This window comes from Barbatula barbatula (genome assembly GCF_947034865.1).
Source record: "Barbatula barbatula genome assembly, chromosome: 14".
NCBI classification, from domain to species: domain Eukaryota; kingdom Metazoa; phylum Chordata; class Actinopteri; order Cypriniformes; family Nemacheilidae; genus Barbatula; species Barbatula barbatula.
Window position 1 is genome coordinate 13,642,940 of NC_136777.1, and position 17,459 is coordinate 13,660,398.

At 39.9% G+C, this 17,459-nt stretch overlaps 1 protein-coding gene across 1 annotated transcript in view; it reads left to right on the forward strand.

Annotated features, from left to right (window-relative positions):
• The window catches only part of atrn (attractin), a 44,076-nt gene that overhangs the window by 2,984 nt on the left and 23,633 nt on the right, over positions 1 to 17,459 (forward strand). The window contains exons 2-15 of the mRNA XM_079472331.1: positions 3,707 to 3,790; positions 4,405 to 4,518; positions 4,820 to 4,948; positions 7,541 to 7,743; positions 8,573 to 8,741; positions 8,828 to 8,918; positions 9,485 to 9,734; positions 10,273 to 10,456; positions 10,543 to 10,697; positions 12,885 to 12,969; positions 14,519 to 14,739; positions 16,431 to 16,552; positions 16,667 to 16,805; positions 17,198 to 17,379. Coding sequence (XP_079328457.1) covers positions 3,707 to 3,790; positions 4,405 to 4,518; positions 4,820 to 4,948; positions 7,541 to 7,743; positions 8,573 to 8,741; positions 8,828 to 8,918; positions 9,485 to 9,734; positions 10,273 to 10,456; positions 10,543 to 10,697; positions 12,885 to 12,969; positions 14,519 to 14,739; positions 16,431 to 16,552; positions 16,667 to 16,805; positions 17,198 to 17,379 — 2,128 coding nt within the window. The remainder of the gene's footprint in view (positions 1 to 3,706; positions 3,791 to 4,404; positions 4,519 to 4,819; positions 4,949 to 7,540; positions 7,744 to 8,572; positions 8,742 to 8,827; positions 8,919 to 9,484; positions 9,735 to 10,272; positions 10,457 to 10,542; positions 10,698 to 12,884; positions 12,970 to 14,518; positions 14,740 to 16,430; positions 16,553 to 16,666; positions 16,806 to 17,197; positions 17,380 to 17,459) is intronic.

Genomic DNA, 17,459 nt, shown 5'->3' on the forward strand with positions numbered 1-17,459 from the left:
TGGAATGGAGGCATTTCTGATTTTCACACACGGCTGTCTTCTGTCATTATAAAGTCAAGAGGAAGACTAGCCAGAAAAAACACAGCAACTCGATTATTCATCAATATTTTGACTACAACCGCTATATTTCAAGAACTAGATAATGAGATTTCAATAGTTGTTTCAAACGAAGACTCTTGAATGATGATCGACCGGCTGCTGCTTCGTTGAGAGTGGTGTATTGGTCTTGTTTGTTTTTTTCTCATAGCTGTCTGCTGATGTGAGCGCTGTTCCCAAAGGATTGTGGGTGTGTTAATGAACTCTGTTGTTTCAATGTTAACAAATCTCCTTGAGACTGTAGTCAGGGGTTTGATTAGGTGCCTTACCACACAGACAGGCAGGCAGGCAGACAGACAGACAGACAGACACTTCAGGGCTATTCGTTTGTTAAATGGTGACGTAAGAAATACAGTTTCTGGGTCCAAGCATCTATTCATTGGCTACAGCTTAAAGAGTACATAACTAGGGATTTGTAAGGTCCTACTTTGGTTTATGATGTGTCCAACAACAAGTTTATTTACTTAGGTGTAAAAACACTATTATTTTGTAATAAAATTTTGTTTCTTACTTTACTTCTTATTTGACTCTCGTATGATTCGTTCCGTGATTCATCTGTCTAATCCCCTCCTTTCTGCTAGCATAGTCTGATGTGATTGGTCAAATGGTCTAGTCTGCTTTAATTGGTCTACCGTGAAGGAGGCTCACAAGCTACAGTGTTTGGGGGAGAAGAGTGAAGTTTTCGAGTGCAGTCCTAGCAAAACGTAAACGGGGACTATATGTAGTGACGTAAATCCACGGCGGTTCGCGAATTGGACTAGGGACGACTCGTTTGCATGATTCCGAGTCGACTCCCTTTTTTCCAAGTCAGCAACTTCACCTTCGGATTTACAACTGGCAGACTGCTTACTTTCAAACACATTACACACTGCATGAAATGTAATTTTCATGATCTCATGTTATGTACTCTTTAAACAGCTGTTAATGAACAGTCTCCTGGCTTAAGTAATCTCCAACATCAAGATTTGAATAAATTATGAAAAATGAATTACTGAATGGCCATGTGGGTTTTCGTTACGAAGCTAAAGGTTAGGAATCGTGGTTTTCCACCACGAGCGCATTTTTTGTTGTTTGCCTATAGAGATCTTATTTGGTTTTTGGACCCGGAAACAGTATTTGACCTTCCATATATGGTGGTACGTGATGTCAGACTAAACCACCGGATGGCTCGGGTCAATATGGAATCAAAACACACCCAATTTTCTGAAAAAATAACAAAGGGATAGAAAATCAGCATTTGGAGATTTATTTTTTGGTGCTAGTGAGATTTCAGGAGGATAATAGTTGACTTGGGCATTGTCTGGATCTGTTCTGATACGGATTCCAATATTTTTTGCACTATGGTCAGGATCTGACATGGATGAATCAAGGTTCTTATTAAATATACAGCCATGGAAAAATTAAGAGTACATTCCAAATTTACATTTAATCAGCATGTTTAGATTTATTGTGAACATTCCAATCCAGTCAACGTCTGTTGAATAAAAACCTCAGGAGTGGCATAAAGTGATCCAACTGCGATGTGAACGACTGACAGAATGACAAGACTCATAAATACTGTGATAAAGTTGACAGTATTGGAGTATATTTTACACTTTCCTTAAACACACAAGTAGGGCTGAATGAAACATCGAATTTTCATCGAACACATCGCAACAGACAGCCTGACATGATGAATAAGGGAAAACAGTTTATTACATGCCCTAAGCTCATGTAATAAACATTTGACCTATCACGTTTAGCCCTGAAGATATGGTTGGTGCGTTCATGCTATTTCCCGCACCAGAGCCCGATAAGGCAGCGTGGAATAAACACCCGCAAATCTCCGCAAGAAACTTCAGCGCGTTATTGACAAATATACAAACACAAGCCCATTACTATTTTGCTCTGTTTGCTGTGACAGATTTAGTCTGAGGACGAACAATGTGATATTTGAGATGTTTAAAACGAAATAAACCACGGAGAAGATCAGGGAACGTAATATATCTGTCTATTTCTTGAGACACCACCGGATCATTTCAAATCCGTTCAAAGCCAGAACAAACAATATGCAAATTATCTTTATAAGTTTTATTTGAAGTTATCTTTACATTGTGTTGTGAACAAATGTCATTATTACAAACTAAAATCAACATAGTAACGTATTAAAAAAACCTTTCTTTTTGCTTTAAACTCTATAAGCAATAATATTTGTATGCTTTCATATAGTATATATAATATACATATTTTCTTTTGGTTCAAATGAATTCAGAGTACAAATTTGGTCTGGTGTTTTCAGAGTTTAAACGGTCGTTTTAGCATCAATCAATGAAAAAAGCTTCTCTGTCTCTTTTTAAAAAGCAGAACCAAATCTGCTATCAACAGCATTAAAGTATACAGTATAGACAGGCAGCGTTTTAAGACTATTTGAACACATTTACACACAATTATATTTGTGGACAAATGTAAACACATTGATACTGTTCCACAGAATTCTCCAAATTTTTGTACAGAATTAACGTGAAAAGTCTGCAGATACCGTATGTACTCGCTTATGAGGAAAAACAACAAACTTTATGTGAGCAAAACCTGGGGGTAAGATGTACATACAACAGGATAACTAAAAGTAGTTTCAAGTTTATGTTATGTGGCTCTTAAAAAACTATTTGGCGCCCGTTGTTTTCTCCATAGTAGGCTCCTTAATTTATTTTATTTGTCTGGAGCGCTGGTGCATCCCTAAGTAATAATTTTGTCCACATAAAAATACTGTAGTATACTATATACTTTATTCAGTGGGAATAGGCTATTCAATGTTTAGGTTCGCAAAGAACCTATTAAAGCACTAAGACATGGGAACAGTATAGATAACATTCACATTTGAATATTTATCGCAAGTCATATCGTCATCGCAATATTAAACAATGCTATCACACATCGCAGCTTTTCCTCATTTCGTGCGGCCCTACACACATGCAAATGTTACTGTCGTTTTGCTTAAAAGTGAATGTGAACTTTGCAGGATTTGAGGTCTGATACAGAGCATTTTTTGTTGTTTAGACCTGTTTGTCCAGTTTTAATTTTCGGCAAATAGAAACAATATTCTTATTTGAAATTTGAGAGAAATGTTGTAAGTAGTTAAATATTATAATAATGATAATTTTGTAATTAACATAACTATAAATAGTCAATTCAGAAAAACTGAAAATCTTTTATTTTTATCTCCAGTTGGCTGTATATTCATATACTTGACATTAAGAGTCAATGTAAAATTGTGAATCTTTTTAAATGGGGATCAAGTGATTTATAGGTTATTTTTCCCTCCTCTTGGTTAAGGCTAATCTGAGTCAGTCTGTGTTATCAATAACATTGCTTGTTATTTAACCAGAGCTGAGAGCAGACACAAACCATGCCTTTGTTTACACCAGTGTTTTACCTTGAACCTTGATAAGACCATTAAGCTTTTATATTGTCCATTTAAGGCCCTGTTAAACCTCCACTGAGTGCTGTTAGACCCGTATTACAAAGTAATTCATCTATACTGATAAATTTGTGATGTTCCGCTGTTTCATTATAATAAGTCATTTCAGGTGTGTGTTTTAGTGTAATAATGTTGTTTGTCTTTCATGTCCAGGCTAACAGGGTCCTCTGGCTACCTCTCGGATGGACCAGGAAATTACAAATACAAGACCAAATGCACCTGGCTCATTGAGGGACAGTGAGTATCGCTTTATACAAAGTCTTTTTTTAGGTTCGATCTATTGCACAGGCAATCATTTGAATCCCAAATGTCGCCCGTTAACAAGACCCCGTAACTCGACCAGACAGAAACTAAACCTTACATTTCCTATTGTCGTTATATTTGTGACTAGATGAGAAGTCAAGTGCCAACAGCTCTGACTCCGCGACGTGGTGTTTACTAGTAAACTGATACTGAAAGTGACTCCAGTATGATGTCAGCTTTAGATAACTTATGAAATGAGACGTAAGGCTGTCGATAGTATTTAATAGTCCTAATTCTCTTTTTTTGAATGCATTATCACAAACATCTCTCCAACTGCATTATAAGTGCCTAAACTTAGCTGCCCAGATCAGATACTGGGGTTGTGCAGTACTGCACAATTCTGGAGTGCACAAAATAATTGTTAAAACTAGAAACATGTATAGTAATAACCAGTTTGTTTTACATTACAAACTCATGCAAACTTTGCTTGTTAAAGCCGTGCCGAGCAGACATGCGCCATCATGTTTGGCTGTCTAAGACAGATGTGAGATCGGAGAAACACAGCATGTGTGCGTTGGATGCCGGTTGATGTGTCTTTATCTCTGCAGGCTGAATTCTATCCTGAGGCTTCGCTTTGAACATTTCGCCACTGAATGCAGCTGGGATCACCTGTATGTGTATGACGGAGACTCCATCTATTCTCCTTTACTCGCTGCCTTCAGGTAATGTCTACATTTCTCTCTTTCTGAATAACATTGTATTCAGGCAGTCACAGATGCACAGTATATGTGAGTGGAGTAAACCAGAGGAGAGAGATTTGTAGGTGATGACCTGTTAATCCAGAATGAGATTAGAATGCGGAGGCTTCTGGAGGAGCTGTTGGAAGTTGAGCCTTTCCTTGTCCTCTTACCCTCTGTGATTTTGATATACTATCATCCGACCAATAGCATGAGTTTGCGGCATGTTTTGGTTTGCTGTCAGCGGAAGTAAAACATTTTCAATGTTGTTCTCTTTTCTGTTCAGTGGTTTGATCATTCCTGAGAGTAACAGCAACGAGACCATCCCAGAGGTGGTGGTTGAGTCTGGCTTTGCCCTACTGCACTTCTTCAGCGACGCTGCGTATAATCTCACTGGCTTCAACATCTCTTACAGGTAAACATTTATTTCTGGAGCAGTACTGAGCTCTGTCTAAAATCTCCCGAACAGCAACATTATGCTGTCCAATAAGAAACCTAGTTTTCCTACAAGGCATTTGTTTTAGTACCAGAATGCATTGCAACGAGCATTGTGTTTTGAAACAGATCGTGAAATGTGTGATTCTATGCAATTGTAACCTAAATTGATCTCTATATTTGCTAAAAAATCTAACTGTAGTAAACGGAGAACGGAATGTTCTCTAAATATTGTGGAAACGGAGATACATCGTAAACGTCTAATGTGTAGGATCTGCTGACATAAATGCAATATAATATACATAACTATGTGTTCAGAGGTGTATAAAGAACTTGCATAACAAAGCCTTATGTTTTTATTATCTTAGATTTCTATCTACATACAGTGCAGGTCCCCTTGCATGGAATTTGTCATGTCGTTTCTACAGTAGCCCTCAACAGACAAACTGCTCTACAGAGCGGGTTTTGTAAATACATCATCTCCTTCAGCAAAGAAACAAAAACGTGACGAAATCTTAGTCTTGTGTCAGTCACCATAGTGCTTTGAAAGGGAGGGGTAGTGGGGGGTGAGCCGTTTGTTGCAATTCACAACACCGCTAGATGTCGCTGAAATCTCCACATTGCTCCTTTAAAGAACATCTTCATGTACCTGCCCTCATGTTGTTTCAAATGTGTAAGACTCTCCTCTTCCATGGATCAAAAAAGCAGATGTCATGTAGTTCAACACAGCTACATTGAGTAAATCATACACCGTGACCATCATAGAGTATCAAGCTCTCGTATGAGGCTACTAGAGGAGCACTATTCCAGGTGTTCTCATAATGCGTTGTGTCGGCATGAACCTTAATGTTGCTAAATGCCTTTCTGTGCCATTAATAATGTGGCAGGTCTGAAGTGAGTTCTGCTTCTCCCTTTGTGTTCCACGAAATGACACAAGGTTGAGTGAACGATGACAGAATGTTTATTTTCAGCTGAACTAACCCTTTAGGCGGATGTTCGCTAGAGAACAAAGCCGAGAGTAGAAAAATGCAGTTCAGGGTAATTTAAGAAGAGAGAGTCGGGGGGGATGAAGGGTCTTTGACCTCTGTGTCTTTAGCAGATACGCTCATGTGGAGTTCTAATGGTGACGGGACGGTTTCTATAGTGACTGCATTTACAGCCACCCAAAGACATTATAGAGCGCAGCGTCAACAACATCAAACACCTGACCTGACACACACGCTCTATAGCATTTACAAAATCACGTAACGCTGACAGACGCTAGACCGCTTCTTATTTTCTGCTGTCTCCTTGTTTGTTGTTCATCTGTAGAGGACCGTGAGCTGCCTGCTAATGTGCTTGTTCTTGCATCAAGCGCTGGGGGGCGTGTCCACTGTTGGCGCTGAAGCCAAGCCCACTCGCGTCGCCGCTCAACCCGAGTCCCCAGGAGGCTTATTTAAAGATTTTTATGTGAGGATTTGAATTCAAACACGTGCGAATTAATGCGCAGAATATTCATCAATAGATAATCACTGAAGCACATCTAAATCACGCGCAGTGATCCTGCTTCTGTTGGCGTTATTCCCAATCGCCCATTCGCGTCTGCGTCACCGTTTGCGTTACTGTTAGCTTCTTATTTGGCGTGAGATTTGTTTAGTTAGTATTTGACAGCCTAAAGACGCGTGCGTGAGAGTTTACATCCCTGAGCTCGTGATTGAGCAGATGCCTGATGCTAGGTGCTCCAGTGATAGGGGAGGGGCCATGCATGCAAATTCTCAGAATTTACCCGGACTTTAATATTAAAATCTGAAGTTAAAGTATTTACCGTAGATATAGTTAATATTTGCTTTGCTGATGTAAACACGGTATGGGTGCGTCCCTGTGACAACTGTAATATTGTGTTTGTATGGTCGGCTAAAACTGGCATTGTTGGGTCCTTCTAAATGAAGATCTCGTGGTTTTAGTCTGAGCGTCCACAGAACGGTCAGATGTGGTTTCTAGGGGAAATAATCAGACAGTACTGGCCATATCGGATGTCTAGTCAGTACAAAAACCAGACTGTGCACTTGAATGATTAATGGCCAGCCAAGCAAACTATGGGTTTACATAAGGTGTTATTATCATATCATTCTGTTGAAGTAATTCATGTTTAATCTACGTGACCGGTTTAAAGGACATGACGCACTAGCCTGTCTGTTATAGTGGACAGTTAAGCTTTAAGTAGGTTTTCACAGTGTTGCCTGTTATTTGTAATAATAATAAGCATATTGAAATGTATTGGAAACGCATACACCAGTCATACCAGTCACAGGTTTTTGGACACTGACTTTTTACATTTTAGAAAAATAGTAAGCTCTTCAAACTCTAAATGCTGTGGTGCTTTCAGAACATGACTAGGTTTGACTTTTGACTCCAACAGTCGAGAGGTTTGGAGGCAGAACACTTTGCACATGAAAGAATGAATGGACAGGCGGGAATGTTCAGAAAACCAGTACGGAAACAGTTACTTTTGCAATTGATGACACTGGTTTTGGTCTGGTTTATCCATACAGATTACCAGTTCTAGATATTTCTGTTTCTCTATCCCGTGCAGGTTGAATACATGTCCCAATAACTGCTCTGATCGTGGTGAGTGTCGTGTGGGGAACTCCAGCGAGACTGTTCAGTGTGTGTGTGAGGACGCATGGAAGGGGGAGGCCTGTGACGTGCCCTTCTGCCCATCAAACTGTGGCTTCCCGCTGCGAGGACACTGTCAAAACAGCACCAAACGCTGCCGGTGCAAACCAGGGTGGCAAGGTAGGTTGTGAGTTTGGGGCGGGTTAGTTGTTTGATCCACAGATAGCACACCAATATCATTTTCTGCTCTGTTTGGTGTATTGGTGCAGGACACACACCACTCACCTTGAAGATGACTGCTTGCTTGTGGTTTTTTTCTTTTACGCACACTTTTTTATTCTTGTAGCGTCTGCCAAATGCATAGATGTAAATGTAAAGTCACCTTTTCAGAGGTGAACTGTTTGTGTCATATTGTTTCATAAAGGTACTACAATGAGATCTCCCAACAGGCATCTGCACTTCTGTATTCTTGACAGATGATGTTGAGCTTTGATGTGGTTCTTAATATCGGTTAATAGCAGTTACCATGGTAAATTTATGTAAGTGAGGTAAGCGCTAAAGCTGGATTTTAAAGCACTGCCACCCACTGAGCTATAAAGGTGTGGGTCTCTCTCTATTGCCGGAGGCACAGATCTGAAGAAAGTGATTAATCACCCATCTGTGAGCAACAGGTTGAGCAATTCAGAGCTAAACTCGTATGTTCCTCCCCGGTTTCCTGTTATTTTATACATTTTTGGACCTAATCCTGTTGTTTACCTTTTTAGCTTTTGTGAAAGACATGAAGTGAAACTGTACTGAACTTTTTCACTGCTCAACTGATGCACATTATATTTGATGCACATTCATCTTTTATTAGACACCCATATCTTTGCCCATCATTTTCACCTCTCCTTTATTTTATTGCAAATGGTCCAAATTAAATATCATCCAAATTTTGAAATGTAAAATGTATATATTTCTTGTACTTATGATAAACACTAGTGAGAGCCGGAAAGTGTGTCTATTTCAGGCCTGGATTGTTCAATATCCGTACCAGCGAATGTTTCGTTCTGGATGCGTGAAGACTACAGCGGGCCCAGACTGGCTCGGGCTTCCCACAAGGCCGTGGTCCATGAAAATGTGATGTGGGTGATTGGTGGACACATGTTTAACTACACGCGATACAACATGGTGACTGCGTAAGTACACACACTCACTTTGCTCTTGTAAGATGTAAGATTGTTGGCTTACAGTTTCTGATCTGTGTTACTCGACCCTCTATTAGGTTCAACATCTCCTCTCAAACCTGGACGTCTTTAAACCGGTCTGTCAACTCTGTAACTGGACGCTACGGTCATTCTGTCACGCTGCACGAGGTTTGTGTTTATGAATGACATGTTGTTTAATAGGGTTGTGATCTAGTTTCGCTTCGGTAAACAGCATTTCTGGAACATTACGCTGTAATTTTGCTTCGCATTCTACGTAATAATATGAATTATCCTCTCCTGATCAATGCTAAATGCGGTATAAAATGTTTTGTGATTGAATCACTTCAACCACATTTAGAGGTCAGCAAAACCACATCACATTTGAACTGTTGAACCTTGCTGTCTACACTACTCAACGAATAGTTCAATTGGAGATTTTGATGAACCAAAAACCACTGTTGACCAATTGTAGACCTCCATCTCATTAGCAATGACACAGATAATTCACTTTGGATGAAAACCTCTGCTAAATGAAGAAAGGTAGATCTTGTGAAGTTGAATGAACGTAATAAATGCACAGCGATTTTATACGTTCTCAACAGAATGCATTTTATATATGTGTTTTCCTAGGACTGCACTATAGTGTTTCTTATTATACTTGTTTGATTGGTTTTGGTTCATTTTTAGGCAGCAGAACATTTGATGAGCATGATGTGTGTATTTGGCTTTGTTAGGATCAAATCTACATGTACGGTGGAAAGATTGACTCTACTGGAAACGTGACGTCAGAACTGTGGGTGTTCCACATTCGTAACCAGTCGTGGGTTCTGCTAAATCCAGGTGCTAAAGAGCAGTATGCCGTCGTTGGTCATTCTGCACATACTGTCCAGCTCCAGCGTGATGGATCAGAGCCGGTCGTACTTGTGCTGTTTGGACACTGTCCTCTATATGGATACATCAGCCAAGTACAGCAGTACAACATCGGTCAGCAGCACACATTAATACAGTATCATAGCTGAATTGTTTACTCATGTGAGGATAACTGGCTAGATGTCACTATGAATATTCCTTAATATATATGTGAATGAATTTTTATCAGGATATACATTTTTATTTGGCAATTTTCATGTGGCCTTTTCGACAAAAAGCTACGAAACATTTTCAGAGTTATTGCCTAGTGGGAAAATAATTTTAACACATTTTGTGACATTGGTGGAGCATGTTGTCACACTATTTATGGTTGTCATAATAGGAACCTGACATCAAATAACAAATTTATTAAAAAATAATTAGCTGTGAGGCAATAAAAAACAATGCAATATGTCTTTAAGTAAATCATAGTTCAGCTTCTGAACTTGCATCAAGCCCTAGTGACATCTTGTCCTGTTCTCCCTTACACAATTTTAAGCTCTGCTGCCCTCTGTTGTTGTAAAGAGAGAACATCAAATAATAATTTATACATTGTCAGGATAATTATTGTTTCTCCTCCCAATAATTCTTGTTTTATACTTTCATTTTGTAGTGAAGAACACATGGAGTGTTTTAGACACACGAGGGGCGTTGGTTCAGGGCGGCTATGGGCACAGCAGTGTGTATGACCCTATCACCCACTCCATCTACATCCACGGAGGTTACAAGGCTTTTAGTGCCAATAAATATGGCCTGGCTGGGGACCTGTACCGCTATGACGTGGACAAAAGAATGTGGTGCGTTGAATATCTGCATCTTTCTTTTAATCCCAACTGATTGCATGCTGTGGCTCGTGCTGATGATGTCACTGATGTATGTTTAGGTCGATTCTGAAGGACAGCGGGTTTTTCCGGTACCTCCACACGGCGGTGATCTCTGCAGGAAACATGCTGGTGTTCGGAGGAAACACACACAACGACACGTCAATGAGCCACGGAGCCAAGTGCTTCTCGTCTGACTTCATAGCATATAACCTGGGTAATTACCCAACATCCCTCTCACCTAAATATCCAAGCAGCGTATATTGAAACATGGGTTAAACACTAGGGTTATTACACCATCTCGAAAAATAAATTATTGATTAGGATTTTTGTAATTCATGTTTATATATAAACTCTAAGTTTTGCTTGTTCTGTAAACAAGGGGAAATGATTTGCTCTAAAACCTAGACTCGCCATGAATTATTGATCAAGATGTCGGGTTTCCCTCCTAATGCGCTTTGTTTTGAAGAAAGGAACCTGCTTTTATTTGCCTCGAGTTATTTGAATTGATGACTTTAATTATTAAGATAAAGGCAAACAATATCTATTTAGGATGTGGGAAATAAAGGTTTTCATTAAAAGCACAGTCCCAGCCCAGTAATCGATCTACCCCACAGGTAAAATCAGAATATCTTTTATTTAACCCTGTGTGCATTAGGTGCTCATTAACTTGAAATGTATCTACCATTAAAACATTTAGTGCAAGAACTACGGTATAAAAACAGCCAAAAGTATCTTAGGAATTTTGCTTTAAGCAGATCACGTGAATGTAAGCCTGTGCATCTGAATGCTTTTTAACGCCTACCCTAAGGTTTTAGTTTGCCCAGTGAGCAATGACATTCATTGTCAGATATTTTTTTCAGCCTTTGCAATGTCCGTAAATCGATAGAAATCAATTAATTGTTTTGGTAATCAATACTGAAACATTAAAATAATATTTTTAAATCAGCCCTGTTCAGCAGCCCAAAATTTAGCTTGGGAGGATCAAATGGGTTAAAGGTATTGCTGTTCAACATAGTTCAGTAAGCCTCTCTTGGCAGACAGCTGAAACTAGTAGCATCTTTCTTCATTGACTGCTATTGCGTCTTTTGTAACAAAAGCCATTTGCTTAATGACATCATTATTCAGGAAGCAATATTACTTTTGGCTTAGTTTAGGACAAAAATACAAATATGGGCACGCAAAGTTCTGATGAATTCTGTGATATTACTGGAAGTCTCCTATATTCTTTTACAGTAATACTTCCAAGATGAATGGCAACACAGACATACTGTTTTCATTTTGTAAAAGTTGATTGATTCAAAAATAAACGTCTCCAACCTGAGAATGAGGAGGCATTGAGCATGTTGTGTACTGCTGGGGAGGGTCATGCCATTGAGATGAACGTATATTCTGACGGATTGCTTTCTCCAGGTGATATAGCCAACAATTCCAATACCAATTCAGAAAACGTGATATAACAGCAGAAGTGACTGTCGCACAGAAAGCGTAATTAGATTTCAGCGCATGTAGCAGCAAGTCATTAGAGACTGAAATCCCCTCAGCAGGGGGGCTATTGCTGAAAGATGCGTGATTTGAAGTCATTATTTTATGACTGGCACGTTTAGGTTCTGTAATCTCCGGGGATGGGAGACATGTCTGACTGTTGCCGCTGTCTTGCTTTGCATTTAGATAATGAGGGAAACTCTGGTGTCACAGAGTTCATACACTAGAAACACTACCACACAGCAGTACACGCACAACAGCGTGAGAATATCACGAGGACAGTTAGAGCATCTTTCAGGAGTTTGTAGTGTCTCTTCAGATAATACACAGGAAGTTTCCCACACATCGGATGTGATCGAGTTCACTTATACCTCTGTGTATATACTGTATCATTTCTGTCCTTTTTCCTTACCAAAGCCTCTTTTCACGTAGGGGTGGGCTGCTCGTGTGGTAATTTGTAATTAAGTAGAGGTCTGTCTTTGCCCTCAGGGTAATTGCTCAGCTTTCATGAGCTGAACTCAATTATATTTGCCCACAGCAGGCGCCCAGTTTTACTGGTCTGAAGGTTTGCCAGCAGAGGGCAGAGTGATTTGTTACACAGTCATTTCTCCTCGTGGTTCTCCTGCTCCTGTAAGATTAACTACCAACTCATTTTATTCGAACAATCTCAGCTGTGTTTCAACCTGTTGTATCATTTCTCTCCTCGAAGTTGGAGAAAACACACATTAACCTCTTCAAGGTGCAAAGGTGTGGCGTTTCGAATGTCTGAGGTAAAACCATATCTAGGAGAAGGTATCTATTAGCATTTCCATTCATCTGAATGACGGTCACCTGGCTTGCGCGATCCCACCACACGCTTTTTTGGCACCAGAAATCGAAAGTGAAATTCAATGTGTGTCTTTTTCTCTGTGTTTTTAAGCGTGTGATGAATGGACTATGCTGCCCAATCCAGATCTTAACTACGATGTCAACCGTTTCGGCCACTCCGCTGTTTATCACAATGGGTAATTATATTTTTTGGCAATGTTTTACATGCTGCTTTTTTACGTTTGCAAAAGACAAGTGTGTTGGCTTACACAAGTTATATTCCATCTGTCAGCTTCATTTCTCAACCCTTCAGACCTGGTGACTTTGTGTAATATTATTATCACTTCTCCATCGGACCGTTCTGTTTATACTTGTGCGTCGACAGGCAATGGCCTCTAGGCATCAGTGTCCACAGGCGTGAGCCGGAGAAGAAGCGGTTCATTTTGTACGCGGTTTGAGAAGCATTTAGCAGTGATAGCGGCAAGTAAACAGTCACTTTTGCAGCTTGAGTTGTCAAATACAGAAAAACACGTAGTTTATTTAGATAATTCATTCGGTAAGTTTTTTTAACTGAAGGGAGGGGTTCAAGCAGACCGTTGAGAGCGCTTGCTGTCCGCGTCGCATCAACACGCTGTACTTTTTTGGAGAGGTGCACTTCAGGATTCGGCGTACGTATGACGCAGAAGTAAAATCGCACTTAAGGATAAGAAGCAGGTAGGAACATAGCCACTGGGAATAAGGATAACGTAAAATAATTGTATTGTTCGTTTTCATAAAAATGTTTGATATTTGCTGCCTAATTGTTCAAATATCACATGGAGTGGCAGTCTACTATAATCTAGTTCATTAAATCGCCCAGTTCAGATTAGTCTAATGAAGTCATCACGAAAAAGATTGTTATTCATGAATGAAACCGTAATCGTGCTTCAAAATAGTTAAACAAACCTAGTTTTATAATCACACACATTACGAGACGCATTAACTCTAGATCTTCTAGAAGATGTTCTGCTGTGAGATTTTAGCTCAGTGTTTTCTACAGGGTGTTGAGAGACTATGGCGCTGGACTATGGTCACGTGTGAGTCAGCATATATATATTTTTGCATATTTTTTGTCTCTTTTGTCAGAGATGAAAGAAGTATAAAATAGTGACTCATTAATACTCATTAATCCAACCAGTAGTTACTTCTCTGAACGGCTAAAATCGTGATATAACTGCAACATTTTCTGACAAAATCACCATACATTGATGTTATGAAGATGAGATTTATTTATTTTTCTCTCATGCAGTGCAGAGGCTCTGTCGGGGAACAATCTTTGTGCATATTTACAGACAAACTGTGTTTATGTTCATATGCCCAAGAAGATGATAACAGTGAAAGGTGCATTCTGGGAAGATTTTGTTAAGATGTTTTATACGTATACATTGGATTTGTACTCTCCTACCGCCATATACTGACACTTCTGGACACATTGATTCGACCTCACTGCTATCTGTATTCTCACCCATAATTCCCAGCGTCATTGTCAGTACAGAGCTTAACCACTCCGTGACCTCTGTGGGTAGCTGCGGCACAACACAGCTTCTCCTGTTTCACGTGTCAGTCTCTGCCTCGTTCCACACCCCCTCCACCTACCTCATTTGCTGCCCTCTTCCTCACTTACTTAACCTTTAGCTCTCTTCCCGTCTCTCATTCCCTCAGTGAGGTTAATCTCTCTCTCTCTCTTTGCGTCTGTCTTTGTTTCAGGGTGATGTACGTGTATGGAGGCTTCAACAGTCTGATGCTCAGTGATGTGCTGAAGTTCACCCCGGTGAGCTGTGCTGTGTTCTCTGAGCAGCTGGACTGTGTGACGGCCGTGCCCGGCGTGAAGTGCGTGTGGAACTCCAATACCTCCACCTGTCTTTTCTGGGAGGAAGCGGCGGCCTTTGACACGGAGAGCTTGAGGAGCAACTGCACTCCAAGAGTGTGTAAGTGAAGGGGACACTGAGGACATCTCCATTAATAGAATGTGATTAGTAACATGGGCCATCTGTCATTTATATTTATTATCTAGCCTGACTTTTTAACTGTGAAGCTTGCGATGTATAAAGAGGACGCGCAGTTTGTGCAGAGCCACCTGACTTTTTATAACCGTATAAAGAAGACATGTGTCTGCACAGCTCGGATTGTATAAAGAAGATGCACCTCACATTATTACTCTTTTATTGAATATAAAACCAGAAAAAGAATACAATCTAGCCTCACTTTATAACTGTGAAGCTCATGCTTTACAGATGAAATTTATAACTGCCCAGCTCGCGCTGTTTAAAGAAGATGTGTCTGCGCATCTCGTGAATCACTTACTTGCTCAGCCCAGCCCTTGCAGCATTCCTTATAATATATATCCTGGATGTATTGGCAGTAGCAAGTCACAGAGACTTGCTCCGCAGCATATCAGATCTATTCCACCAAGACCAAATACATTTATATGTCATGTGCACCACCATGCTAAACCCTCCGAGAGTTGCCATGACATAATTTCTTTTTTTGGAAAACAAAATTTTTATAAAATGGATGATTTGTGTCAAATAATTAACAAAAAGCAGTCAATAAGAGTCCAGCAAGGATGATGAAAATGTAAAATGGATGATAACATGCTAAGTGTACGATTCTAGTATATCGATCTAACGATATAACTAATAATCACAGCACAGGTCAAGCAAAAAATAAGTAAGTAACAGAAATAAAAAAACATTTACGTTAGATAAGACGCCTATTTAACAAAACGAGTAATCACGGCACACGTGTAATATGTAAATATGTAAATAATAAGAAGTGAAAATGAAATGAAAATAGTTTATGTATCACCGGTGAAACAGACTATCGCAACAACCCTATCCAAAAGTCCAACCTTTTTGATTTGAGGTTGAAATGAATCCATTGGGCTGAAAAGTGAAGGAGCGGCCAAAATGCTCGAGGCATACATGGGAAATCATTAGTAGTGTTTTTAAACTAGCTGAAATGTAATATTTGTTAAGTGTATTTTTTGCATAATCACATAGATTTCAAATAGTTGAATATAGGAACTGTAAATGATGTGTAGGTGTACATGTATGTGTCCACCTGGAAGTGTGATGTGTAACCAAACAGCAGAATTGATTATAGCACAGATCTAGCCTGAAGCAGCTATTACACTCTTAACATTTTCTGGAATCAGACTCTCTGTATTGATTAAAATTGTATTTTAACATCAGATGGGATGCTGGCAGGAAGAACTTGAACCACCAACTGTTATTTCAAACAGAAAGTTGGCAAAACCGTTTAAATCCATAATGAATTGCAACAGGCAGCCACAAGATTCACACAGCAATAAAATACGATTTAGTTACGGCCTTTGACAAAACTCCAAATAAATGAGATGAGCAATTCAAAAATACAATGTCAACAATCACAGACATTCATAACCGACTTTCATTTCCCATCTAATCTAAACTTGTTTTTTTCTTGCACAATATTCAAAAGTACATTTGCAAATGACCAAATTTCTCTCAGTCCTGTCCAAATCTAGCAGGTTTTCGAGATGCTAGATCGGTCCGATGCAGTTACTCATAAATCTAATTTCTCTCTGGGATCGGAAGGCTGTAGGGAAAGTGTGGAGTAATCTCTTTGTGTTTAACAGATGCAGATGGTGAAAAGTGTGAACAATATTCAGACTGCTACAGTTGTACAGCGAACACAAACAGCTGTCAGTGGTGCAGTACGCTCTGTGTGTCCATCCATAGTAACTGCACTGGTTCACGGGTAAATACTTCACGTTTAATAAAGAGAGCCGTGTATGGAAGAACATCTGTATCTTTGAGAGGATCTATTTTTGGGCTTGGCTTTGACACGTCTAATCTGTCTTCTGCCCTGCAGGTGGCGATATTGGAGTATGACATGTGTCCAAAGGACAACCCCTCTTCCGTATGCAGTAAGAGGACCAGCTGTAAAAGTTGCGCCACAGATCAGAACTGCCAGTGGGAAGCCAGAAATCAAGAATGCATCGCCCTTCCTGGTAATGGCTTGCCAAGAGCAATAACCGATTCCCCTTCGACGTCCAAATTACAAGTGATTCATCTTTGAGATTCAAGGGCGTCTGTGTGAACAATGGCTTTGTTATAAAGTCTAGTAAGCTGCTTGAATGCCTTTATAGGAGGCTACCTTTTAAGACAACATCCTGACGATCATATAACATGCTGTGTAGTCCTAAACTCTCATGCATTACATTTACATGCGGTTAATGTCATTACAGTCGGTACTTTGATTAAAATACTTGATCCCATGTGATGCCGTTCTTCATACATGCTACTTCTGTAGATAGCTGTCTAGGTTTTTTAAATGGAGCAAACATCTTATCATCCTCCCAAACATCCAGCAAAACAAGTTTGTGTCCTGTTTGTGTTTTAGGGAACATGTGTGGGGAGGGCTGGCACCTGGTAGGCAACTCGTGTCTGAAACTGATCTCAGCCAAGGACACTTATGACAACGCTAAACTGGCGTGTCGGAGTCACCAAGCTGTGCTGGCTTCCCTCACGACACAGAAGAAAGTCCAGTTTCTTCTCAAAGAGGTGCAGAACAGATCACTGCAGGTGAGTTTGGATCCCACGGAGCATCACACACAGTCACACTTGACTTCGCTGCCTTTGGCTTGCCCGCTTGAATTATGTAA